Genomic DNA, 27,467 nt, shown 5'->3' with positions numbered 1-27,467 from the left:
CCTCTGGGGTCCCGGCCGCGCCGTCGGAGCAGCGGGCGCCGCCCCGCCCGCCTCGCGCGCCGAGCGGCCGAGGCGGGGACTACAAGTCCCGGCGTGCCGCGCGCGCGCTCCCCCCTGGGGTTCCGGATGGTGAGCGGCGAAGGTAAGGCGAGCTCGCAGAGGCAGCGGCGGCGGCGGCGGAGACGGAGAGAGGCAGGCAGGCAGGGCGAGGGCGAGAGACGGAGGGAGGGAGCGAGCGAGCGAGGCAGACCAGACAGACAGACAGGCGGGCGGGCGGGCGGGCAGAGCGAGCCACCCGCCAGGCTGCGCTCAGCCCCGCTCGCAGCGGAGAGAGCAGAAGGCAGGAGGAGGGAGGGGAGGAGGGGGAGGGAGGGAGAGAGGGAATCCAGCTACCACCACCCAAAGCCAGCGTCTGCTTTCTGTCCTCATTTCCTTTTCCCACCCAGCTCTGAGAGCAGAGAAAGGCAGAGGGAGCGAGAGATAGAGACAGTCAGACAGACAGACAGACAGCCGGAGAGAGCGGGAGGGAGGAGGGCGGAGGAGAGGAGCAGGAGCAGGAGGAGGACTACGCGGGGCGCGTTCCCTCCCAGGTTTGCAATTGGGGGAGTGGGGGCGGGGGTGTCCAGGGCTGTGAGAGTGTGTGCACGGTGGGGGGAGCGAGGGGGGCGCAGAGAGAGCGAAGGAGTGATCGAGGTGGGGGGCGCCGCGGGAGCGGGGGGCCGTGTCCAGCGGAGTTAGCGGCGGAGAATGTGAGCCGAGGCGCGAGCCATGCTGTCAGCAACGGCGGGCGGCTCAGGGCTCCTCCACGACTCCTCTCCCCAGCAGCCGGGCGCCCGCGTCGCCGCCGCCGCCGGAAGACAGACGCCCCCCAAAGCCCTTCGCCTGGCTCGGACCCACGGAGCCGGCAGACCAGCACTCCGGTGAGTGGCGCCTCCTCCCCACCCTAGACCCCCGCTGGGGACCGTCCGGCCGGGCTCTTTTGTGCAGCGCACCGGGGGGGCCCCGCGCCCCCTCTGCGTGCCCCGGTCCGGTCCGCCGGACCCCGTGGCTGCGGTGCCCGCGGTGCGATCGGTCTTTGTTTCCACCGGGGCCCGCGGCTCGGCTGGGCTCGGCTCGAAGCCTGGCAGGCAGCGCCGGGAAGGGGGAGGGGGAGGTGGACGAGAAGGGGGGGCAGGGAGGGGGGGTTCTCGGGTTTCCTGGCCGCCCCGCGGCTCCCCCGGCTCGGGGGCGAGGTGCGCGCCCAGCGCTGCCGCGCGCCCCCTCCTCCTCCCCCTCCCTCCGTCTTTGGATTTAAAACTGCAATTTGCTCTCCAGCTTGCTGAGAATGGGGCGGGGGGGGGAATGAAGGGGGGACCGTGGGAGCGGAGAACAAGGCTGGATTTTAGGAACCGCGCTGGGAAAGGGGGAGACTGCGGAGGGAGGAGCACCTCCCCTCCAACCCCCAAATCCCAAGGTTCCGTTGGTGCTCTGGGAGTTGAGGGGCGGGGACCTAATGACCCGGAGGGGGTGTGGGGTGGAGGAGGGATTTGGGGGCGGCCGGGGCTGGAGGGGTTGGGCCGCGTGCCCGGTTACCTGGCGAACAAAGTCGGCTCACTTTTGCATAAATAAATAAATAATCGCCTATCAATGCGTTTCCTCTGAGGCTCTGATTGAATCGGCCCCCTCTTCCCCAGGGGGTGGGGTGCTGAGTGACAGCTGTCAGCCCCCTGGGCCGGTAGCAGAGGGTGAATTGCTGAATCCCTCTGCTTTCTGGCTAAGGGCGCCTTCCCCTGCTGGGTCCTGGTCCCCCGGCAGAGCCAGAGGGGCAGGGGGCTGGCTCTGAGTCTAGGAAATAACCTTGTTTCCTGTTCTACAGGAAAAGGGACAGCAACCCAGAGTTTGGGGGCTGGGGATGAGGGCTGGTGGGAGCTGGAGGGGTTCCCCAGCAGCCTGACCCCCCCAGTCTCCTGCCAGGCGAAGGGGCCAGCTGAGGGAGGAAGGATGTGGGCCTTGCTGGCCGGAGGCGGGAGCTGGGGCTGTCCCTGAGGCGGGCAGCGGGCACCGAGAGGGAGGAGGGAGAGAGAAGCGGGGGCGGGAATTCTCTACCGCAGACCCTGGGGGCCAGGGCCAGATGTGGAGGGGTGGGGAGTCCCCCCTCCCTCCTAGCGTGGGGGCCCTGGGGCTGGGTTGGGAGGGGCTGAGCCTGGTGCCCTCGGTTCTGCACCAGTGCCTGACTGGCAGGGCCAGCTGAATTTGGGCCCAGGCGTCACCCTGGGAGGCAGGGCTGGGCTGCAGCAGCCTGGTCCCTAAGCACACGGAGGGACCCTTGGGGGGCCTGTGCCTGTCTGGCTGGGCAGGCGTTTCCCGCCGGACCAGTTGGTGTCAGGCGGGACTTGGCCCCAGCTCCCTGGGCAGAGCTCAGGGTGTGAGGACAAGCTTTGCCTCCGGGTCAGGGTGGCCACATTTTGTCCGCCGCTGCTGCTACTGCTGCCGCCGCCGCCGCCGCCACCGCCGCCGCCGGCGGGGCGGGGGCATGTGCCCAGGCCTGGGCAGAGTCCTGCCAGGAGCATTTGGGGTGTTTCTATTGTTGGCTTGTTCCTGTTCCGTGTGGCTCGGTGTGTGTAGCTGTATGAGCTGGAGCTGTAACTGAAAGATTACCCGTTGGTCCATCCCTCCAACCCTGCTTGGGAGGGTGGGGGCAGCCTGGGTTTTGGTGGTGAGTTGTGGGGGTACCCCCTGGGTGGCATGTGCCTGTAGCTTGCCGTCTCCCTCCTTTGAGCAGATGTATATTTATTTTTGTAGTAATGGAAAATCAAACTGGATAGTAAGTTGAATTCATTTTTTTCTTCTGCTATGTCAATAGTTGGAATAACCCCTAGAGACTAATGAACTTCTTGCCCCAGAGCACCCACCCTCCAGAGGTTGCAAAGATCAGTGAGGGCATGAGCTTTGGGGGACTAGTGGGCACCAGTTCAAACCAGTGAGTCTTGTCCCTCTTGGTCTGGCATCGGGGGCAGGTGCCCAGGTGGGCAAGCAATGCCCCCCTCCCCAGGCTTCCCCCCCTCCCCCAGGGGTGTACTCTGGTCTCTCAGCCACCTCCTTGGTCAGTGCCTAAGCTGTGCCCAAGCCCTCAGAGACATTCTCCTGGTGGGCTCTCTCCCCCTGCCTGGGCTCCGGGCCCACGTGCTGATATTTATTTTCTGTAGTAAAATCCATTTTTAATGCCGTTACTTTTGAAATAATATAGAGAGAAACAAATGTGATGTGTTTAAGTTGCCCTCTGTGAGTTTTTAATGTGATCTATGGCTGAGGTACTGATGGAAGGAGCTGTTGGGCTTGGAGAAATTTGGTGTCATAAAGAAAAAGAGCTTGCTGTTTGTTATGGTTGCTGGGCTGGGGGGTCTGGAACAGGGTCGCGGGGGCAGGGAGTCCCAGCACCCCCAGGTGCTGTGATGGACAGCATTGCCTCTCACTTTGGAGGTGTGTGGGTTCAGGATTATTTTGCACAAGCCCTCCCTAGTCCTTGATGGGGCCTTTGGTGAGGGGACTTGGGAGCTGGGGGGCTTTGCCCCCCACATTTCACCTGCTTAGATTTTGGCAGGGAGGCTTCTGGAACCCCTGCTGAGCTAAGTGGAGGTGTACTGTGGGGAGGATGGATTTGGATTCTGAAGGAGATTAAGGGATGGGATCGCCACCTGCTTGGTGTGGCTGTGCTGGAGGCTTGAGGGACAAACTGCCCCTGGCTGAAGACTTTTTTTTGAAGTGGGGGGCCGCGGGGTGGGGGGGCTTCTCTGGACCAGTGGAGCCCCAGAGGGACATTGGCTGGTTTCAGACCCGCCTGGAACACTGGCTCAAGCCACTACCTCCTCTTGCCTCTGTTCCCCATTGGATAGGGGCTTCCTCCAGGCAGATTCGATCCCCCTCACTTTTCCTCTCTGTCCCACCCACCCCCTTTTCTTTTAAATTTGGTTTGTGGAATACCGAGCTCTGTCTCATGTCAGCCACCCAAGACCAGGGGTACCGTGGTACCAGATGCCCAGGCACTTCTAGTCTGATTAGTGAGGTCAAGCAGACTCACTGTCATGGGATGGAGCCCAGCTCTGTCTCTGGGTCCCCTGGGTCTTTTGGGACAGAGCCGGGGAGGGGAAGCCAGGATGGGGAGCCAGGATGGGGTGGAGCTGGGAACTGTAGGGGGAGGCAAGGGTAACATTGTTGCTAATGTCAGCAGATGGGCCCCCCAGGGAGGTGGGGAGGAGAGAGACAGAGACTGCCTCACGGGACATGGAGAGAGGAAAGATGGTGACAGAAGCCAGTGATGAGGGGGTGAGCGAGAAAACAGTCAAGGAGAAGAGCCAGAATCGCAGCCCCTGGAGATGGCGACCAGGGGACCAAGAAGGGCTAGGCACATGCCACTCCCACCCCAAGAGCCTGAAATGAGTGGGTACGGAGCACCTCTCACCCAGGGTGAGATGCCGGCTCGGATTGTATTTGGAGGAGAGACAAGCCAGTGTCTCTGGGAGGAGGGAGGAGGACAGGTGGGGGAGAGGGAAGGACTCGGGAGGAGGGAGACCTGGGAGACCGGGGGATTCCAGGGGTCACTTGACCAGTGCTCCTGCCCCGGGGCAGCGTCTCCCCACTGCCTTCTCTGAACCTCTGGGCACAGAGCCCAGCTCTTCTTTGGACCGGGGGCGGGGCCTGAGGCAGGTACGGCGCCTCACAGGTTGTGGGCGCTCTGTGCCAGGAGGCACCAGGGTTTTATAAGCAGGGAACATGAAGAACCTTAGACACACCAGGGGCGTCATCCAGTTGGATTCCCGCCCCCCCACCTTGTTGGGCAGGAGGAAACCCAGTCTAGAGAGGGGGGCCGCTTGCCCCCGTCAGACCCTTGGCAGAGCCAGGCCTGGGACCTAGCTCTTTCCCTCCACCTCTCTCTGTAGTTGGAGACTTGGAACAGCTACAGGGGGCCTCCTGGGTGCAGAGGGGGGCCGGAGCCTGGGGAGAGGAGCGGGCGGGCACCCTTGTGGCCAGAGCCCCCCCAGGGGAGGGGGAGGCGCTGCTGCTGCCGGAGAGAGAGGGAGGGAGGGGAGAGAGGAGGGGAAACAGTGAGTCAGGCTTCCAAGAGCTGAGGATGAGAGAGCCAGAGCTGGGAGGGAGAGGGCAGGGAGGGCTGCTCAGAAGTGCGGAGAGGGAGGGGGCCCAGCAAGGGGCAAGGAGAGCTCTAGAGGGAGGGAGCCAGACCCTGGCCCCGGCCCAGCAGCAGGGCTGTGGGGAGGGTGCAGCCAGTGGTGGACTTTGCCCGTGGCAGGTCAGGAAGGAGCCAGTTCTGCCCCCGCGGCGTCCCTTCCTTTCCCTATTCCTGGTTTATGATCCCACCCTGGGGTCTCAGGAGGAATGGCTGTGTCATCCCCTCCCTTCCTCAGTTTCCCATCTACTGCGGGGTTTGGGAGCTACTCTCAGAGGGGCATGGGGGAAGCAGAGCCTCCAGGGAGGTGTCGAGGGGCACCTCCTCAAGCCACGCCGCCCCTTTGGAGGCTCCCGCCAGTCAGGGTAGGGTGGCAGGTCTTTCGGGGTTCCCTTCCCCTTGAGCCCTCTGGGAGTTACTGGACCAGGGAGTGGGGGTCATGGGCCGTGAGTGCTGGGATGCAGTGTGTGTGTGTGTGTGTGTGTGTGTGTGTGTGTGTGTGTGCGCGCGCGTGCTGCTGGTCTGGCTGTGGCAGGTGGACTGACTGGGGCCTCCCAGGATGGCCAGTGCCTGGACAGGGCTGTGATTTCCACATGTCCAGAGCCAGCCTCCATTTGGGGAGTAGGCAGACACTCGTGTGACCCCCCTATATCCCTGTGGGTCAGATGCTCTGGGGCAGCTGGGAGGGGAGTGATCCCTGTGGGAGCTGGTGAGGACTGCCTGTGCGGCCCCTCATGTCTGGAGCTGGGACCAGAACTGGAGGGATCCCCAGAGGCTGCCTGGAAGGGAGGAGGGAGGGGCCCCCTCCCAGCCGGCTCACAGGAAGCCATCTCTAGCCCCTCCCTAGAGCGAGGCCTGGCACTGCCCCCCCACTTGGCCCGTCCCTCCTGGATCCTTAGCATCTCTTTCTTCCACTAGGGGATGGGGAAGGTGGGCACTAAAGCTCCCTCTCCCACAGGGCCTGGCTTTGGGGGGAATGGTGAAGTGAGGGCAAAGTGGGGGCCCCTGCCTCCCTCCCCCTTCTGCACGTGTACACAGACTGAGCTGCAGGGAGGCCCTGCTTTCTCTCCTCTTTCTGCTCTGGGGTCCTTGGCTTGGGAGCCCAGGGGAGGGGCCGCTTCTGCAGCTGGCTGGCCCCCCGAACTCCCAGCTCAGCCCAGCTGCTACCGAAGCTTCCAGAAGCTGCAGCTCTGCCCCCTCTTCCCACCCTCTGAACCAGGAAAGGCTTTTGCTGACCTGGGGGAGGGCGCCTTGTGAGCGAGTGGGCACCCTTAGAAGGACTAGCACAGACAACCAGACAGATGGGTGGCGGAGCAGATGGACAGAGACACCCACGCACAGGCAGACGGAGAGAGACGGACAGATGGACCAGGACAGGGAGAGACGGACAGACAGAGGTGCTGGCAGAGAGCGGAGTCAGAAAAATGGAAGCGCCTGGGAAGAGAGAAACGGAGAGACAGAGACTTGGAGAGAGGGAGCTCCAAGGAGGGAGACAAGGTGACTGAGATGGGAGAGGGAGAGGCAGATATGGGGGAGAGAGCGAGCGGCAGGAGGAGATAAAGAAAGGGGGAAACCCAGACCGAGAGAAGGAGAGGAGAGATGGAGGCTGCCAACCACAAACAAGAATTTGATGAGAATCTGGAAGGTGTTTTCTCCTGCTTCCCTCCCCAAACCCCCAGGCCAGCCAAGTCTCCATTCCTTCCACCCCCAGCTCAGTTTCCAGCTGCTAAAGAGGTCAGAGAGAAAGAGAGAGAGAAAGAAAGACACACACGCGCACGCACACACACACACACACACACACACTCCCCGCAGATCCCGGAGACCCCTCCTCCCCCATCTCTTCGTGGGGGGCGGGGAGTCGCTGGGGGCGCCTCTCCTATCTGACCCCTACTCACAGACGTACCTCTTGTCTCAGAAAATATCCCAGAACATTCCCCACTCACTAGGTGTATGACTCCTCATATAAGTGCACGCCCCACACTCACACCTGTTCACACAGGCCTCACCTCACACACACTCACAAACCCACATTTTGTGGCATACATGTCTCTCCTCTCACACTCATCTGGAATCTCACAAACATAACTGGTGAACTCGTCCCTTAGGCTTTCTTATCCATACAGGCGGGGCCACTGCACAAGCCTTTTCGTGAGGTCTTGGGACATGTTCACACACACACACACACACACACACAGTCGTACTCACACGATGGTGGCAGTCACACTAGGGCAGAGAGAGGACTCTTCCTCTTTGGAGGCAAAGATCAGGGTTTCCGGGGAGCCACGGTGTCGTGGGGGCTGGGGGGTAGAATGCCCCCCACTCTGACCTAGTTGGCAGGGTGGGGAGGCAGGAGGCCCTCTCAGCTGGTGGGAGCCCTCCGGGGAAGTTGCAAGGCCTGGCCTGGACACAGATGAATTGGCCGGTGTGAAAGAGCTGAGGGTTGGTGAGAGTGTGTGTGCATTTGTGTATGTGTGTGTGCACATGTACAAACGTGCACTTGTGTACAGGTATACGGGATGGCGAGTGTGTGTGAGAGAGACTGAGTGCATGGGAGATGAGATATGCGTGTGATAGGGAGAGCCAAGGTGTGTGGAATGTGTGGGTGTGGGGGTGATAGCTACTCGTCAGGTGCGTATGGGTGATGACATGTATGTGACAGGTGTGTATGGCTCTGCCTGCTTTTGCAGCGTGGGGCGTGTGTAACGGGTGTACATACGTACATACGTATGTGAAGGGCCAGGGCCCCGGGGCCGAGGCGCCTCTGGGTGAGGGGGCAGCATTCTGCAGATATGAAGGTGTTGGGGGGCGTTTGTGTGGGAGTGTAGGCAGGGTGCATGTGTGAGGGGGAGCTGCCTGCAGGAGGCCGCGCTCGGGGCTTGGGTTGGAGGGCTCTTTTCCAAGACAAGGATGCTGCTCCAGCAGAGGCCGTGGGCTTGAACACATGCGAAGGGGCTGCAAGGCTCACAGTTGGGCACTGACCCACACAGACGCACAAGGACAGACATACCCGCCCCTGTCCTCCCTCTTCCTCTCTCCTGGCGTCAGTGGTTTTCAAAGGAGCCTCCGTGAGGACTGTTTGCTGTGCAGTCTTCCCCCCCCCCAGCCCATGCCTCTTCAAACACAGCGATGCCCTCCAGGCAGCTTTGTGGAGGCTCCTGCCTCGACCATCTGAAGGCAGATGGGTGGGCTGGGATCCGCTGCCGCCCCCCCCCCCCCAGGGAGCGAGGAGGCAGCTCTGCTCCTCTGGCTGGGCACTGGTTGAGACAGATGGAGTGCCTGTCTCAGCACCCCCACATGGGGTCTGGGGGTGGGCAGGCCCCCCGCCAGCAGGGGGGTTCTAGCGGGCAGCCCTCAGGCAGGGCCCTGAGCAAAGGCCAGCACTCTGCCCTTCTCCTCCTCAGAGGGGCACCCACCCCACCCTGCAGCTCCATCACCTGTCTGCGCACAGGGACCCAGCTGCAGCCCCTCACGACTGCTTCCCCACTCATGGCTCCAGCACCCCCTCTAAGCAGAGCCCCACCGTCTCCACAGACACACGACCACTCTGCCCTCGAACACCTTGCTAGCACCCACTGGCTCAGGTACACGCAGCCCCAACACGCCTCCAAACACACAGCCACCACAGGCCGCACACCCTGACACGTTTACAGTCCTGGTACTTAACCAAAACCCAGATTGCTTGGACCCCCAACATACCCCCTCCCAACACACACACACATGGCCTCTGCCACATCCTCAAATATACTAGCTCCTTCTCTGACCCCAACACTTCCCCACATACACCCGGGACCCTGCTACAGCCCGTAATACCTCCTGCGCACTCAGACTCCAGGAGCCCCAACACCTAACCAGACACATCCAGGCTCCCTGCAGCCCCAGAATTTCCCCCAGCTGCAGCCCCACACCTCCCGAACACTGATACAGCCCCCTACACCTTGTCAAACTCACAACTCCCCCACACACACACAGCTTCAACACCCGCTCCCATGAGAACACCCCCTGTAGCCACACCATCACCTCAAACACACAGATGTAGCTTCAGTTCTAGTTTATCTCTGAACAATGTCCCCCCAGCTTTTCATACCTTCCTAGGCATGCACATGTGTGCAAGCGTGTGCACACACACACACACACACACACTCCCCCCCCCCCCCGCTCCCCCCAGATCCCAACACCTCCTTAAACAGGCAGCCCTCTGTGCATTCCCCACAATGGCTGAGGACTCCAGGACTGCCCTCAGCCATCTCTGGGCCCAGGGGCTGCCCCCACACCTCTCTAAACATGGGTCCCACACTCAGACAAGGACACACACAGCCCCAGCTCCATCACAATCCTGCGCCCATTCACCCCGCAGAGCATCTCTGCCCCGCACCCCCACCCTCTCTGCAGCCCTCCCTCCCACTGTCACACATTCCAGCACACCCGCCCCCCACAGCGCTCCCCCACCCCACCTTCTTCTCCCCCAACACCCTCGGCCTCGCACACAACACTGGCTGGCTCTTGTGTGCTTGCTCTCTCTGCTGCCCGGTCCTCCCCCACTTCCCAGCGCCTCCTCTGCCTGGGGAGGCGTCTCCCCCCACTTTGCCCCAGGCCTTTCATTCCTGGACAGTGAGGCTGTACATCTGGTTCAAAGCTGCCCCACCCAAGACCCTGTGCTCTGGGCACCCTGGCCTGGGCTTTGGGGGTTTGGGGCCTCTTTGGGGGCTCTTGGCACCTGGTCATCCTGGTCTCTCAGCCAAGAACTCTGAGTGCCCAGCCCTGCCCTGGCTCTGGCGCATCTGGGGAGGGGGCTGGGCAGGGGGATTTACCCCCAGCCTGAGCTTTCTCAGGGGCTTGCCAGATCCTCCTCCTCCTCCTCCTCTTTCTCCTCAGCTCACCTGAGGGGGACATTGGACCTGGGGCTTCAGGGAGAAAGATGAGGAAGGTGCTGGCTTGACATGCTCCCCCCCCACCATCCGGGCTTGGGGCTTGGTCTCCCTGGGAGTCAGTTCCGACAGTGAAGGTTACTTTACTAGATGCATGATTTTAAACGGAATCTCCACCATCTGTTCCACCCCCTAATTACAGATGCACAGAATCCGCCTCAGAGGGCAGCATGAGGGGAGTGATTTAGAGGCTGAGCGGCTTCTGCCTGCATTAGGGCTGGGGAGACTGGGGGGGCCTCTGGGTATTGCTCACAGCCCCCCAATCCCATCTCTTTCCCAGGCCCCCCCCCGTGCCCCTTCTCTTGCTGGAGGAAGGCTCATAGAAAGGTCCCCCTGACCCCCGAGGCCTGAAAGAGGAAGCAACTGCAATGATGAGGGACGGGTTGCTGAGACACTGCCTGTGTCCCAGGCCCCAGGTCTTGGGATGCAGGCTCCATTAGAGCCTTAAAAAATTCAGTGGATCGATCTCCTGCCTGCCTCTTGTGCTCTGGGGAGCCACAGGCACTGGCCTGGCCCAGCTGTCTGCCCACCCCAGGGGTAGCAAGGACTGGGGAGGGAGGGGAGGGGCGGTTGGAGCAGAGGTGGGAGCCTTCAGGTTTTGGCAGCAGAGGACGTGGGCAGAGCGCGCGCCAAGCTGCACCAGGTGTGTTTGCACGTATGCGCCCATCCGCCTTGGCGCTGCTGGCAAGCCTGACCCCAGCTGGGGCCGTGCTCTGTGGGGCTGGACCAGCACCAGGGGCAGAGGGGATGGGCCAGGACCCATCCCTTGGAGGGTTCTGAGGGACACTGGGCTACACCCGAGGATGGGTCCGCCTTTCCCCGTGTTGCCAGGGCCCCGGGCCCCAGCCTGCTCCAGCAGCCGCGGGCACACTGCGGTAGAAGCTGGAGCAGTCACTGTGGGGAGAAAGGGAGCGAGGCTGGGCTGGAGGAATTTTAAAGATTGCTGCAGGCAGGAGGGTCTCGGGAACCCTGTGGAGCGGGCAGTCATGCAGAAGTAATCCTATCGCCGCTGCCGCCTGCCTGGAGGAGTGAGGGGAGAGGGGGCCGGGAGGGGAGGGAGGGCTGCAGCCCCGTTCCCACCTCAGCTCCGGCCCCAGCCAGCTGTGGAGGCAATCGGGACCCCGGCGGGCTCCCCTGAGGTGGCACCACCATTCCACTGTGGCATGTGCCCCCTGGAGGGGCAGCGCCGCAGCTGTCGCCCAGCTCTCAGCTCTGGTTTTTATAAATAATGCAGCTTGGAGGTGGGGGCCAACTCAGCCCCCGGTCACCTTGGGTCACCCAGTGTGGCATCTGCAGCTGGCAGTCCTGTGGCAGAGCCCCTCTCCCTTCCAGCCTGCTCCTCTTCTTTGGCTGTGTGAGCTTGGGCCGGAGCCCCAGCCTCTCTGAGCTGGGCCAGGGGCAAAGGAGTGTGGAAGAATCCAGAACCCCTGGTCCTTTTGTACCCCCCACCCCCAGCCTTCCCAGGTTAACCGGCCGCTGGCTCAGCAAATCTGGGCTGGGAAGGGGTGGCCTGCTCTCCAGGGGCCTCCGCATTCCAGCCCCTCCATTTTGCAGATGGAGCAACCGAGTCCGGAGAGGGTGGGATGGCCAAGGCCAGCGAGCTGATGAGCACCTCCTTCCTGCCCCACTCTGCTGTCACTCAAGGCTCTTCTCAGCCTCAGCTCAGCTAAGAGCAGGGCCTGGGGGGGCGCGGGGGATGTTTGGGAAAGTGGTTGCGGCTGAGAGGTTGCCATGGCAATGCTGCAGGATGCTGAGCTGAAGTGGGGGTCCTACAGGGTCTCTGGGGCCCCCAGCTCCACACCCCTGTGGTCTTCTCCTCCCCATCGCCTGTCCCCCACCCAGATGCCTGTCACACAGCTCCGGTGACAGGCTGGGTGGGTGACAGGTGGTGCAGGTGATGGGCTGGGTGGGTGACGAGCTGGGTGGGTGACAGGTGGTGCGGGTGCGAGGCAGGCAGGTGACAAGCTGGGTGGTGACGGGCCCTGCTGATGACAGGCAGGGGGTGTGGTTGGCGAGGATGCTGTCTCCTGGCTGGTGGCCTGTTGCAGCCCCCCACCCTCATGCATGTGCACATGCACAGACTCTGGGCCCAGAGCTTGGGGCTAAGATACTAATGAGGCTTGTTACGTGTGGAGGGGCAGGTGCCCGGGCTCACTAATGAGAGGCCTTTAACGAATCGGGGAGACAGCTGGGGGGCTTCCAGGAATTTGGCTGGCCCTCCTGGGCTGGAGGATGAGCCAGGTCGGGACCCTTCCTCCCCTTCCCCCACCCCGGTCACTTGGCTTTGTGTTAATACTGCCCACGGTCAGGCTGGCTACCATTGCCAGAGCGCTGGCTGCACTGGCCCAGCCCTTTACATGCATTTTTTCATTTCGATTCAACAGTGTAGGAGGGAGGCACTGTTGCCCATTTTACAGATGAGAAATCTGAGGCCGAGAAGACAAGGGAATTCACATAGTAAGTTTCCGCTGCAAGTGGTATTTTAATCCAGGTCTTACTGTCTCCAGAGCCTGTGCTCTTCACCACCTACCAGTAAAACTCAGGCCTTGGTGCAGACCCAGCCCTCTCAGGGTCTCAGTTTCACTCTTCGGGAAAATGGATGCGTGGTAGAGGGGTAATCACCATAGGCTCTTCAGCTCTGACTTGGGTGGCTTCAGGGACTCCTCCAGGTAACTGCCGAGGCCTCACTCCATCTGGTCCAGACTTTAGGTGACACCTTTGCACTGGAGAGAGGACAGGGCTTAGCGCTGAGGGCGCATAGCTGAAAGGGGGGGGTATCTGGGATGTCTGAACCACTGCCTCCATTGTGAGGTGGGGAGGCTGAGGCCTGGAGAGGAGCAGCCACTGCCCAAGGTCACATGCCCTGGGCGCTGTAAGGCCCCGTGGGATCCCAGGTCTCCTGGCCTGTTGGAAGGGTGGGGCTAGGTGTGGTGCCAGGGCTGGGAGGTCACCTCTTCTTGGGCTCCACCCACCAGCCTGGCTTCTTTCCTGGTGGTTGCAAGCCCCTACCTCCTGGGAGGGGGCGGGGGCGGGGGCCGGGGAGGCTGTTGAATGCCTCCGTAGGGCCTTGCCCCTTCCCCATCAATCTAGGCCCCTAGTGTCTGTTGACCCCCCTCCTTTGGAGATCTGTTGGGGTAGAAACTTTCCCTGGCAACAGCTGATGGATGGATTAGGGCCTTGACATTGGCCCAGGGCCACAGCCTGACCCTGGAGGGACCAGACTAGGGCTGGGGGGGCTTGGAGGGGAATTTAAGGGAGAAGAATTAAGCTCATAAATCTTGGAGCATCTCAGTTCTCTTCTCCTTGACCTTAATCTCTTACCAAACCTGCTCTCCAGCTGCACATCCAAGGCTGGGGTTTGAGGGAGTCCACTTACCCATTCCCCTCTCCCACCCACTGATGCTCCTGCTCCTGGAATTGCACCCCCTATGGGGAAGGAAGTACAAGTTGCAGCCACTCTGTCGGGCAGAATTAAGAACTTGTGTGTCCAGACGTTTGGATTTGGCCTCTGATTCATAATGGTAGGTAGGGCAGAGAGCTTCACTGCCTCAGTTTCCCTGGCCTTAGCTTTGAAATTCTCTCCTGGTGCCTGACTGCTCAGGCAGGAAGGAGTGCTGAGACCAAGAGGGATTTCACAGCTGTGGGACACGTGGTGCTGTCCTCAGAAGCCCCATTCTGAGATAAGAGGCACAGCTCTGGCCTTGGGAGCCCTCAGACCCAGAGGTGAGATCTTGAACCCAGGCTGGGCATGTGCTGAGGTTCAGGCAGGGAGCGGGTGGAGCTGGGCGGCTGTCTGCGATGGCTTTTGGAAGCAAAGGCTGAGGCTGGGGAGAGGCCAGAAGGAAGGTGGCGGTTTGCCCTGGGGGGCCAAGGAGCCATCTTTGGTTGGGGGGTAGGAGCCTGGAAGGGTCTGGCTTTTCTATAGTCCCAGGCAGCTGGAGCCTGAGTTCTGGGACCCTCCTAGCTCCCCAGGGAACCCGCTGCTGCCTGGCCCTGGAGACCCAGGCGTCCTGGCGGGTGAGGGCGGGTCTCCGGCAGGCGCCCTGCCAAGCCCCGCAGCCTGCTCACCAGGAATCTTGTTGCTGAGAGATGGAAAATCCCGGCCGGGCCTGCAGCTCATCCCTCCCCTCCGGGAGGAGGAGGGGCCCAAAGATTCCTTCCTGCACCCCCCTCGCATCTGGGGCAGGGCCCTCCTCAGCAGTGGGTGGGGCTGGGGGGCCCAGGACAGGCCTCTAAGCCTCGGTCACATGTCCTGGAGCTTAGCCCAGCCTGCAGTGGGCACCAGGGCACTCTGGAGGCAGAATGGGCCTGGTGTGGCAGAGGAGAGGTGGGGGTGGGTGCTGAGGCCAGAAGGGGGCCTGGATGGGGGCCTAGGCCTGGCCCTGGCCCCACTGGCTCCCCCAGGGCGGAGGGTGAAGAGTTGGTTCTCTCCTTGGACAGGAAGACGAATGATCCCATTATGGGAGCGTGATTTTATTCCACGTGTCACGGAGTCTGAGATTAACTTGCTCACCAGTCTGTGACAAACCCCTACACTCTCACACCCAACACACATGCACACACACACACAGGCACAGAGACACACATATATCCTTGGTCTCACAAATGCAAACCCCACAGGCACACATAAGCATTTCCTTACTACAGCATCCCATACAGGTACACAAGCGCACATTCACACTTAGATACACCAAGATCTAGACCCACAGCCTCAAACGCACAACATTCTCTCACTCCCACTAAGGCCACACAGACCCAGAGATACAAATGGGCCATCCAGGGGGATGCCCGTGGCCCTACCTAGACATGCGCAGATCAAGGATGCAGAGCACCCCCTCCCCACAGATACACCTAGACACACACCACCCCAGACACAGTCATGTGGGCAGGCCTAGACCAACAGCCACACACACTGAGACAAAGGCCCAGATACATACAGAGACAAAGACAGGCACAGACACACAGCCGGCAGCGCGCACACAAGCACAGGCGTGCACACCCGGACACAGACAAAGACAAATAAATGCCCAGAGGTTTTGCTGTGGACAGATGTAAGGCACACACATCTGGGCCTCCTTCTCGACCTCCCTGCCTGGGGACATGGTAATCTGGCGCCTGTGGCTCCAGGGAGAACTTGGAGGAATCTTCTGCTCAGTCAGCGCCCCCCACCCTGGGCCTGGGGCCAGCCCCCACCTCTGGCACCGGGTCCGCGGCCGAGGCCATGGCAGCCACACCCCCAGCAGAGCCCAGACATCTCTTCCCTGGCTCTCCGTGTGGGACACACTCACGGGCACACCATCTCCTCCTGCACATGCTCATGACCCCCCCCATGCCCACACACTTAAGAGTTTCTCCCTCAGACCCACCCCCCAGGTGTCCCCTTCTGGTTGTTGTTCTCAGTCACTCCCCACCAGAGACACGCACGACCTCGAGCACAGACACACACAGCCTTGCTCGCTCTGCACCCCCGCAGCCTGCGTGGCACGCGCCCTCGCCTTCTCACACAGGCCCCACGAGCCACAGCCGTGCGCTCCTTCCACGCTTCCTCGCCAGTGCTCTCACCGCCGAGTTCACAGATGCCGCGCACACATACCCTCCCCCACGCACATCCTCCCCGCTTTCTCACATGCGTGCGCGCGCGCGCACACACACACTCTCAGAGCCTCCCTCACACCATCACTTTCCTTCCTCTGTCTCTCACAAACACTCCCTCTGCCAAGAGTGTGGCTGTGCTGCAGCACAGCCCCGAAGTACTTGTCACTGTTCTCATCAGGTCCTTGGCCTTCCTGGCCTCAGTCTCTTCCCTTTCACCTCCAGCCCTGCACACTGCGGCCCTGTATTCTTTTGTCATGTCTCTGTCTAGTCAGCAGTAAAGTACGGAGTGTTCATTTAGTCATTCAACAAATGTTGATTGAGCACTGATGATGGGTTAAGCATTGGGGCTACGTCAGTGACACAGGTCCTTCCCTCATAGAGCTCTCCATTTTGTGACCGGTTTCTTTGTGGCTGATCTTGTCTGACTAGATTGTAAGGTAACCCTTGATCTTGGATGTTGAGAGATGTGTAGACAGTCACAGGAGGAAAAATATGGGAAGGGTGTTCTCGGCCAAGGGAACAGCCCGTGCAAAGCCTAGAAGTGAATCACAGTATGGTATGCCGGGAACTGAGGTGATGTTCAGAGACTAGAGGAGAAGCTGCAAAGAGAGCAGAAAGCCAGATGTTACAAAGTGTGGATGCCATGTTCAGAGGGCTGGATTTTGTCTCATGAGCCACAAGGAATCATGAAAAGTCTTTAGTGACAGGACAGGGTGGGGGCATGATGGTGTTCTGACCTAGAAGAGGTGAGCAGGAAGGAGAGATCTGTTTAGGAGCAAGGACCACAGTTCCAGAGCTGTGACTTCAGCTCTGGGTGACACCTTCTATGACCCAGGTCCATCATGTGAGGGCGGACAGTCCAGGAGCCAGAGCTTATAGTACATGCTCAATAAATGAGAGTCATTACTGTCAGTTATCGGTGCGACGAGGCGGGACATTGGCTGAAGAGGAAGTTTACTGAGCACCTACTGAGTGTGGGGTACTGTGCGGGCTCTGCAGCTTTGAGAAGCTCACACACCAAAACCCCAGCTTGCTTGGACAACAGTGGGCCACGTGGCAGGGGTGGAGGCAAAGCACCCTGGAAACTGAAAGGAGCGTGAGGATTCTGGGTGGCACACAGAGGAGCTGGTATTGAGCCGGACCCTGAAGAGGCTGGTCAGACTTGGGCGGGCAGAGGTGGAGAAGGAGCCACATGAAAAAAAAAAAAAAGGGAGTTCCCATTTTGGCTCAGCAGAAGTGAATCTGACTAGCATCCATGAAGTCGAAGGTTCGATCCCTGGCCTCGCTCAGTGGGTTAAGGATCCAGTGTTGCTGTGAGCTGTCATGTATGTAGATTGCAGACTCGGCTCGGATCTGGTGTGGCTGTGGCTGTGGTGTAGGCCGGCAGCTGCAGCTCCATTCAACCCTTGGCCTTGGAACCTCCATATGCCGCTAAAAAAAAAAAAAGGAAGGAGCCACGTGAACATCAGCCCAAGGGCAAGGTGTCTAACCCAGCTGCTCTGAGGGACATAGGAAGGAGGGGCTTGGGATGGGATTGTGGAGGCAAGACCTCTGTGGCCAGGCTGAGGGGGGTCAGCATGGGGCTGAGCTGCACTCTAGAAATCCCACGTTTTGGTGGATTATGTTCATTAGAAATTGTGCTCCAGGAGTTCCCGTCGTGGCGCAGTGATTAATGAATCCGACTAGGAACCATGAGGTTGCGGGTTCGGTCCCTGCCCTTGCTCAGTGGGTTAACGATCCGGCGTTGCCGTGAGCTGTGGTGTAGGTCGAAGATACAGCTTGGATCCCGCGTTGCTGTGGCTCTGGCGTAGGCTGGTGGCTACAGCTCCGATTCGACCCCTAGCCTGGGAAGCTCCATATGCCGTGGGAGTGGCCCAAGAAATGGCAAAAAGACAAAAAAAAAAAGAAAAAGAAAAAGAAATTGTGCTCCAGGCTCTGGCAGGAAGCCTCTGGGTGGCCACCAACAAATGCCTTGGCCTCCTTGGTCTCAGTTTCCCCATCTGAGTGACGAGGTGACTAGTCTTGTTTAGGAGGGAATTCTGGTATCGTGTCCTGCCGTTGGCCTTGCCAACTCTGTTGGGCATCTCGTGGCCTGGGCTTTTGGGCCTCAGCCGTGCATCCTTCCTGAGCATTCTCGGCCAAAGAAAGGAGCAAAATGAGGGGTTCCCCAGAGGCAGGTTTCAGGCTCCACACGAGGGGCCAGGAGCTCAGCATGGAAGGGAGGGGTCTTGGCCAGGATCTGACTCCAGGCCCCTGGGAAGCCAGACGAGAAGGCCAGTGTCCCTCTTCCCTCCTGTCCTACCCGTGTGGTGGCAGATGTGGGCCATGCGCCCAGGAGGGCGCAGTGCCCAGTCCCTGGCCCAGAGGGTATCAGGACCCTTTCTGTCCACTGACAAAGGAGCAGGGCACACAGGAATGTGCCCAGGGCTTAGAGTCCCCTGGGCTAAGGAGCCAGAAGGCCAATCTCAGGGAGCTACGTAAACGGGCCGTGGGTAGCCGGATTCGTTGATATTTACGTGTTACAGGGAGTTGGGGGTCTAAGGAAGATTCTGGTGACCCCCCAGTCACCCAGGATCCTGGCTGCAAGGGGCTCTTTAAGCATCTCACCTGTGAGGTGGGGCTGGTAGAGAATTAATTTCCTGTGCTATTTTAATTTTGCTGTATTTAATTCGCTGTTTATTTTAATTAATTAACGGCGGGTAATCATCTATGTAGCTTGCTGCGGCGGCTCCTCTGTCTTTTCAGAGGGCCAGGCCAGGTGTTTGCCAGGTAGCCGTGGGGGGACGGGAGGGCCTTGGGGCATGACCCTCTCCCCCTTTGCCCCTTTCAACCCAGGGCCTTCCCCACTCTCCTTGGCTCTCCTCCTAAGGGGCGTTCTTCCCGTCGCTTCCCCCCCCACACCTGTGGTCCCTCCTGCTTCCTCCTCTCCGCCAGGTCTGCCTTGGGGCCTCAGATGCAGCAACCTGGTGAAGAGAGGCTGACACGAAGCCCCTGCCTGTGCCCCTAAGTAACGGTTTTAATGTCATAGGTGATGAATTAAAGGACAGGGAGCTTGGCTGGCAACCTAAGCAGTGCTTCAGGCTGTTGGGGAAACGTATCAAGTAGGCGTCAGTGTTAAATGGCAGCTCCGATCCCCACCTCAGTGCCCAAACAGCACATGTCCATGTGGTCGGGCCAATGGGACACTAGCACATCCAAGCACCTGAGGACACATCCGTGGGTGTGATTAAACCTCTAGGACAGACTTCCAAGGGAGGGTTATCCGCCCCGCTCTCAGAGAGGAGGAAGTCAAGTTCCGAGAGGTTAAGTCACTTGTCCAAGGATGCACAGCAACTTAAAAAAGCCGGGCCTGGGAGTTCCCGTCGTGGCACAGTGGTTAACGAATCCGACTAGGAACCATGAGGTTGCGGGTTCGGTCCCTGCCCTTGCTCAGTGGGTTAACGGTCCGGCGTTGCCGTGAGCTGTGGTGTAGGTTGCAGACGCGGCTCGGATCCCGAGTTGCTGTGGCTCTGGCGCAGGCCGGTGGCTACAGCTCTGATTCGACCCCTAGCCTAGGAACCTCCATATGCCGCGGGAGCGGCCCAAAGAAATAGCAAAAAAGACAAAAAAAAAAAAAAAAAAAAAAAAGCCGGGCCTGGATTCTGGCTGTCATCTGTCTGGCTACATGAAGAGTTAACAGTTGGAAGGCAGGGAGGGGACGTGGCTTGGGGATTAGAGGAGGGGGATTAGGTCAAAAGACTGATGTGGACCAGGAAATGGGGTCCTCTGGTTCTCAAGGACATGGGGAGAGGAGTGGAACTGGTCCCCGCCACAAGGGCCTTCCAAGGTGTGAGGTCTCTGCCACCTGTTGCCATTTCCCTTGGTGACTTCCGTTGTCCGGAATTGGGGTGGCTTTGTCACTTGCACTGTACCTCACCAGGAGGACCCCGCCGTGGCTAGGTGGAACGCTACTTTTATTTTTTTAACAAACACATAGCATTTACCATGTCTCTAATACTCTTGTAACTGTATAAATAGATACTCATTTCATCATCACCATCATCATAGCCCTATTATTATCATCATCTTTATCTTACATATCACAAAACCGAGGCCTAGAAAGGTTAAGTTACTTTTGTCCAAGGTCCCTCAGCCAGTACCTGGTAGAGCAGCCTTTGAACTTGGAAACTTGGGAGCCGGAGTCCTTGTTCTGAGCCGCACCATACTATGCTGCCCCCTTGATATTGTCAGTGGAAGATGGGAGCCCAAATTCCCAGGAGATTTGGCATCTTTGGGGAGCCTCTGGTCTAGGTTGAAGGGGAGATCCCATCCTGCCCTGGCCAAACCCAAGTCCAATAGGGCAGACGGAGCCCACAGATCAAGGCCTGCTTTGTGGGGAAGCTGGCAGAGTGTCAGGGTGTGTCTGGCGGAGAGGCACAGATTGGCACTTAGGAAGCCTCTGTGGAGCACGGCCCATGTGGCCACGACAGGGGGTGGGGGACACGGCTGCACTGATGAAAGTGTTGGCCTCAGACTGCCCTCAGAGAGCTTGCTGTATGACCGACCAGAAAAACAAGGCAGGTGCGTGTGAACAATTACCAGCAGTGCCGCAGACGGTGGGAGAGAAGCAGCACAAAACACGATGCAGTCGGAAGAGTCTGGGCTTGCAATCCTGCGTGGCCTTAGTTCTTTGACTCCTCTCTCAGCCTCCATTTCCTCTGTCACAGGGAAATGCTGGTGGCACTGACTCCATAGGATTTTGTGAGGCTCAAATGAGATAAAATGTCAAGAGTTTGAGCTCGGAGTTCCCACTCTGGCGCAGTGGGATCAGCGGTGTCTCTGGAGTGCTGGGATGCAGGTTCGATCCCAGCCTGGTACAGGCACAGAGGATTAAGGATCCAGTGTTGCCACAGCTGCAGTATAGGTCACAATGGTGGCTCCGATCTGACGACTGGCCTGGGAACTCCACATGCTGTGGGGTGACCAAAAAAGAAAAAAAAAGAGGAAAGAAAAAGAAGGAATAAGGCTTTAAAAAAGAGAGAGTTTAAGCTATAGAGCAGGGGCTCAGTGAGCATCCATCCAGATGTTAAGGTCCAACATCTGGAGAAAGAAAGGGACTTGCCCCTGGGGTTGGCATTGGCGTAGATCAGGATGGCAGTAGTAATAGTGAGGACGAGGAGGGCAGTGAGGGTCTCAGCTTTGGAGTCAGACTGCTTGGGTTTAAATCCCAACTGTGGGAATTCCCGTTGTGGTGCAACAGTAATGAAGCCGACTAGTATCCATGAGGATGTGGGTTCCATCCCTGGCCTCACTCTGTGGGTTGATGATCTGGCATTGCCGTGAGCTGTAGTGTAGGTCACAGACACAGCTCGGATCTGCATTGCTGTGGCTGTGGCGTAGGCCGGCAGCTGCAGCTCCGATTGGACCCCTAGCCTGGAAACTTCCATATGCCACAGGTGCGGCCCTAAAAAGACCAAAAAAATTAAAAAAGAAAATCCCAACCATGACAAGTCACTTACCTTTTCTGGGCCTTGATTTCCTTGTCTATAAAATGGATATAATAATAGTGCCCCCTTTCCACATCGTGAGGATCAAACCGGTTAATTCATTTATTCAGTTAGCAATATTGAGCACCTCCTGGGTACCAGACATATTTCTACTTGCTGCAGAAAATAAACAGTCAATACATGTTAGCAGTCTTATTATCATCATCAGTCATATTCTGGGAGGAGAGGAACTGTTCAGGGAGGAGGAGGAGAGGAGGCTGAGGCTTTTAGGGGTCTTTGCCTGAACGGGGATGGATGACATCCTGCTCTCAGGCCGGTACTGAGTGCTCACACTAGCTCGTGAGGCAGTATGTTACCCGCCCTTTGCAGGTAGGAGACAGGCTGACAGGCATAGTGACATGAAACGCAGCTAGTAGGTGGTGGAGCTGGGGTTTGAGAGACTCACAAGCCAGGCTCTTGATCACAAGGCTGTAAACCTGATTAAGAGATGGGGTGGGGTAGGGGCGGTGGTCCAGCAGAGGAAGGAGGGAGAGACCTGGCCAGGAGAGGGACAGAGGTGGGCAAAGCCTCCAAATTCAGTAACCAAAGAGGGCGTGGATTGGAGTTTCCTGATGGCACAGCGAGTTAAAGATCCGGCATGATCACTGCTGTGGTGCCGACTCATCCCTGGCCTGGGAACTTCTGCATGCTGTGGGGGTAGCCCCCAAAAACACATTAAAAAAAAAGAGGGATGGACCCAAGTCAGCCTGTGTTCCCCCACTGGGTTTTTCTCACAGCAAGTGCGAGCTCAGGGAAGGGAGCGAGGCTTCCCAGAAGAGGTGCGTCTCGAGAAACAGGCAAAGTTGAAAGAGTTGGGGAGCCCGTGCGTTCCACGCAGAGGGCACAGCATCAGCGAAGGCCCTGAGGTGAGTGAGCAGCACGGCTTAGAGCTGAGAAGGGGGAGGAAATGGCTGAGAGAGGTCAGAATGGGGGTTGGGAGGGCTGATGGCCTCAGGGGTGTAAGGGGAGTGACAGCCCCCAGGAGATAGGCAGGGTGACAGATTCAAGAGGCCTAGCTAATGTAGAAATAGAAATAACCTCCCATCTGAACTGGAAATAGAGCTTAGTGATCAAGAGGGCAGGTTCGGGAGTCACATTCAGGCAGCCTGCTTCCTACCAGGTGATCAGGGCAAGTCGCTTGACATGTCATGTTCAAAATGAGAAGCAGTGGAAGCACCTCTTCCCTAAGATGAGGCGATCTGTGGGGAGCGCTCAGCACAGTGCCAGCCAAGGTATAAGCCCTTGGTTCATTCATTCAGCCCTCAACTGCCAAGTGCACGCTTGGTGTCAGGCACTTTTTTAGGGAACACAGCAGAAAACAAAGTAGATAAAAACCTCTGCCCTCAAGGAACTTACATTTAGAGGGTGAAACAGTTAACATAAAAATCAGGAAAAGATGTGGTTTGTTAGATACTGATAAGTGCCAGAGAGAAAAGTGAAACGTGGAAAGGGCTTGGGGATCACCAAGGTTGCGGGGCGGTTATAATTTTAAGTAAACTTATAAATGGGGGCTATTGGATAGAATTATTGTTTAGCTTTATTTATTTATTTCTTTTTGTCTTTTTGTCTCTTTGAGGGCCGCACCCACGGCGTATGGAGGTTCCTAGGCTAGAGGGCGAATCGGAGCTGTAGCTGCCAGCCTCCACCACAGCCACAGCAACATGGGATCTGAGCCGTGTCTGCAACCTACACCACAGCTCCGGATCCTTAACGCACTGAGCAAGGCCAGGGGTGGAACCTGCTACCTCATGGATGCTAGTTCGTTAACTGCTGAGCCACGACAGGAACTCCCTTGTTTAGCTTTATTATAGCATTATTTGTATAACAGGTTTGAGTAGTAGGTTTTATAGTTTATAAGGCATTTATCCTTCAATAGAACACTGCGGTGTAGGTGTTGCTGTCCCCATTTTATAGATGGGGATATTGAGGCTCAAAAAGAAGAATCTAACCCTGGGGTCATGACCCTGAGGACAGACTACCCCAGCTGACTCCCCGTGACTCCCTGTGACAAGAGGAGTGTGTTCCTGAAAGTCCAGAGGAGAGACGGCGGCGAGGGAGGTTCATGGAAGAGGATATAGGCTGTGGCTAAGGTGGGTCAGTGTCTGAGGATGGAGCTAAGCTGGAGAGCAGGGGCAGAGGCCCTACTTCCTGGAGCCAGAGCTGCGGTCAGCATACCTCCATGTGGCCTGATCAGAGGGAGTTCGAAGTGGCTGGACCCTGGGGCAACCCTGAGGGCAGAGCGGGGGCAGTAGGCTGGGCACAAGACACTGTGTGATTGAGCAAAGGGGCAGAATCTGTCCGGCACTGAGTGAGTGTGTGGGTGGTGTGGAGACCACGCGGAGGGGAGGGGAGGGGAGGAAGAAGTCAGCTCCACTGACCAGACGAGAGGGTACAGTGAGGAGGCTGGCGGGGGCCAGAGCTGCCTGTGAAGGCTCTTGAATATCAGGCTGAAGACCTCGGCCTTGATGTTGTCGTCAGCAGTAGGGAGCTATTAAAGTTTTTGGAGCAGGGACACGGTGTCATGAGAATGATGAATCTGGCACTAGGTGGAGCAGATTCAGTAGAGGCATTTGGAAGTGGGGAGCCCTCTGGGGGGCTGTCATAGTTGAGCAGGCAAGAAATGATGAGGTCAGATCAGAGAGACAGCTTGGACTAGTGGAAAGAGTGGGGCCCAGGAGACTACAGCCTTAGGTCTGCCTCACATTTTCTTTTCTTCTCTTTTTTTGGCTGCGCTGGCGGCATACAGAAGTTTCCGGGCCAGGGATTGAACCCATGCTACAGCAGTGACAATGCCAGATCCTTAACCACTAGGCCGTCAGGGAATTCCTGCCTCGCATTTTCTGGGCCCACCCTTTCCCCTCTGTGCCTGTTTCCCCTTCGGATTGGCTTCTCTTTTTTTTTTTTTTTTTTTTTAACCCTTTGGGCTAAGGATCTATTTTGAGAAGATGATGGGTCTTCTCTTCAAAAAAATACTGAAACACATTTTGGTTAAAACTGAGGTTTATGGACTTGTCAAAGTCCATCCATGGACCCACGCTAGATCATCAGTAATAGTCAAATTAGCAGCTAGCGTCCCATGCTTATTATGAGCCAGGTGCTGAGCAAAGTGCTGTACATCATAATCTTGTTAAGTCGCTCAACAACCCTATGAGGTAGGTACTGTTATTATTCTGTTAACAGATGAGGACACTGAGGAAGCCTAGAGCGTTGAAGTGACTTGCCCAAAGTCAGAGTCGGAATTGAACCTGGGTTTGTCGGCTCCTGAGCTTAGATCTTGACTGCTGACGTGAAGGCTGGGATTCTAGGATGGGGAAAGGAGAAGTGGCAGGCAGGAGGGCAGATGTAGGAAGGTTTTCAAAGAAAGCCAAGGAGCAGCAGAGCTGGAGGTAACCCGTGGGAAAGAGGGATAGCGGTGCCAGCTCAGTCCTGAGGTGATAGGCTTTTGGAGGTGTTTGGAGGTGAACATTTCATCTGGAGGCCTTTTGTCTGGCTTCCAGGGGGTGGTTGTCTGTCCCCATGACCCCCATCTTAGCGACCTGCTCTGGAGCCTGCTGGGAAGGGGTGGGGCTACTCTGTCTTTTTGGCTTGATGGTGTTCTACCCCCTTGGCAAGAAGAGCTTACCCCTGACTCTTCGACTCAGCCTCCAGTGTTGTCTCTGGTATCTGCCCTCCTTCTCCCTTCCCAAGGCCACTGAGAAGCGCCACTGGGCCTTTATCTCTCCAGGGGAGTTTGGAAGTAGGGACACCCTTTCCATCCCAGAGAAGAGTACTGGGGCCCATCTCCTGAGAGCAGAGTGAAACCTGGAAGGCAAAGAGCATGGGGTGCTTGTTAGGTTCTGGTTTAGATCCTGATGGGCAGTACCATCCAGGAGGAGGTGATCTGGATTAGACCAGGCCATAGCCTCAGGCTGGAATCTGGATTTATGGTGGGTGGGACTTGTTTGTCATCTAGAATAGCGGTTGGAAACTTTCTGTAAGTGGTCCAATAGTAAAAGTTTTAGGCATTGTACACCATTGGGTCTCTGTCATGAATCCTCACCTCCACCACTGTACCTTGAAAAAAGTCATAGACAATGCGTAAAATGAATGAGCATGGCTATGTTCCAGTCAAACTTGAATTATGAAAACAGACAACAGACTAGATTTGGCCCTCAGGACATAGTTTGCCAACCCCTGATCTAGAACTTTAGTCTTCCTACAGACGTCTAGATCTTTTTTTTTTTTTTGTCTTTTTGCCATTTCTTGGGCCCCTCCCACGGCATATGGAGCTTCCCAGGCTAGGGGTCCAATTGGAGCTGTAGCCACCGGCCTACGCCAGAGCCACAGCAACACAGGATCCAAGCCGCGTCTGCAACCTACACCACAGCTCATGGCAACGCCGGATCCCTAACCCACTAAGCGAGCCAGGGATAGAACCTGCAACCTCATGGTTCCTAGTCGGATTCATTAACCACTGAGCCACGACGGGAACTCCTCTAGATCTTAAATATTACTAGACAGTGATCTAAGCAAACAAGACTGGGGTTGTCAGGCTGGTTAACATGGAAGGTGATCTGGAGCTGCACATTTGCTGGGATCTAGATATTGGGAATTGGTGATCAAGAAATGCACTGGACAGTGGTTTAAAGCAGACTAAATTATAATCTCTGCCTGAGCTGGGAGGGGTGGTGTGGGGTGGTGAGATTTAGACCCATAAGGCTGTGGTCTGGGTATGGGGAAGTAGGTGAGCTAAAGCCACATAGATATTGATCTAGAGCAGGCAGAGTCTTGGCCCAAAGCCAGAACACCATATGATCTAGAACAGCACCCATCCAATAGACATCTAATAGGAGCCACCTATGTCATCTAAGTTTTCTAGTAGCTACATTAAACAAAGTAAAAAGAAATAAGTGATTAAGTTTAATATATGTTATGTAACTCCATATAGCCAAAACATTATCATTTCAACATATATAATCATTATAAAAATCATTGAGATATTTTACATTTTTTTTCATTTTTAGATTTCAAAATCTGGTATATATTTCATACTTACAGCACATCCCAATTCCAACCAACCACATTCCCAGTGCCCAGAAGCTAGTTTCTACCATACTGGGTGGCATAGTCTACCAGCATTGGGCAGTTCAGAAGCAGGCTTTTCTTTGGGACCAGGGTCCAGAGGAGACGTGAGCCAGAATGATCTGGAATAAACAGAGGTGGGCACACCAGAGGTTGTATTCTTAGCAGACTTGAACTGGGTATAGACTGGCTCATCCTGGGAGAGCATCTAATCTCTGGTAATCAGGTCCCTCCCTCGGAGTCCTGACCAAGTGGCCTCCAGCTCCTCCCTCCCTCATCTCAATGTCACCTCTGACTCTGGAGTCTGGTCTGGCCTGGCAGGTGGGGGTGGGGCAGGGTAGCAGCTGGACCCTTGAGGGAGCAGGAGCTCCACCCCTCCAAGCCAGCTGCTGCCAGCCTTCCTGGACTGCCCCTGTGGAAACAGGGGGCCCAGAGACAGAAATAAACTGCCAGGTTTCCGGGGCGGAGTGGGGGGGCGCTGCCAACCTTTGTGCTTCCTTGCTAGGGGGTGGAGGGGGGCAGGAAGCAACTCCAGGCCCTGTCCCAGGCTGTTACCCCTGCATGCCATCTCCCCTCCCCTCACCCTAGGTGGCCTCACCCCCATTTCTCTGAGGCTGAACTAGGTCTAGAATTTGATGAATTAGTGAACCCTGGGGGCCCAGGAGTCTGGGTCTGACCTTTGGGAGCAGAGGGTGATCCCCAGCTTTGTGCACCATCCTGGGGGCCCCACTAGCTGCTCCAGGGCGGGAGGTGAACAGATTCAGAGGGCTGCAGTGGGGCATTTGAACTAAGAGCTGGAAGATCTATGTTGGATGCTCAGCCCTGCCACTAACTGGCCAAGGACAGCTTTGGGCAAAATCACTTTGAGCCTCAGTTTCCTCTTCTATAAAAAGGGGGTAGTGTTTGTCCCGTTTGTCTCAGGGCAGTGTAGTTCAGTTGACTACATTGTTGACTCTGGAGCCACAGTTTATCTGACTCTGGCCTCTGCCGCTGTGTGACTTTTGGCCAGTCACTTAACCTTTCCTGGGCCTATTTCCTCATCAGCCAAAAAGGGACATTACCTACTTTATGGGAACTTTATAATCAAGTGAGTTAGTGCGTGCTAATCATGCAGGACAAGTGCCCAGTGTTGGCTCTTGCCTTTGGGTAGTCCTGAAGTTCAAATGGGTTTTAAGTGAAAACGCTTTATTCAGATATAAG

The 27,467-nt window shown here is 57.4% G+C and overlaps 1 protein-coding gene across 1 annotated transcript; it reads left to right on the top strand.

Annotated features, from left to right (window-relative positions):
• On the top strand, positions 107 to 25,482 carry LOC110261122 (ankyrin repeat domain-containing protein 34A-like). The gene is made up of 4 exons (XM_021095643.1): positions 107 to 142; positions 823 to 920; positions 21,944 to 22,072; positions 23,121 to 25,482. The coding sequence occupies exons 1-4, from the start codon at positions 127 to 129 to the stop codon at positions 23,166 to 23,168; spliced, it is 291 nt and encodes a 96-aa protein (XP_020951302.1). The 5' UTR covers positions 107 to 126; the 3' UTR covers positions 23,169 to 25,482.

This window comes from Sus scrofa, chromosome 6 (assembly GCF_000003025.6).
Source record: "Sus scrofa isolate TJ Tabasco breed Duroc chromosome 6, Sscrofa11.1, whole genome shotgun sequence".
In the NCBI taxonomy this organism is placed as follows: Eukaryota; Metazoa; Chordata; class Mammalia; order Artiodactyla; family Suidae; genus Sus; species Sus scrofa.
This window is presented reverse-complemented; position numbering and strand designations above follow the sequence as displayed.

What these genes read in the sequence shown, in the direction of transcription:
- LOC110261122 (XM_021095643.1), top strand. An exon ending in GCCGGCAGACCAGCACTCCG is followed by an intron (nt 921 to 21,943) that starts GTGAGTGGCGCC and finishes TTTTTCTCACAG; the next exon opens with CAAGTGCGAGCTCAGGGAAG. An exon ending in GCATCAGCGAAGGCCCTGAG is followed by an intron (nt 22,073 to 23,120) that starts GTGAGTGAGCAG and finishes CCCATTTTATAG; the next exon opens with ATGGGGATATTGAGGCTCAA.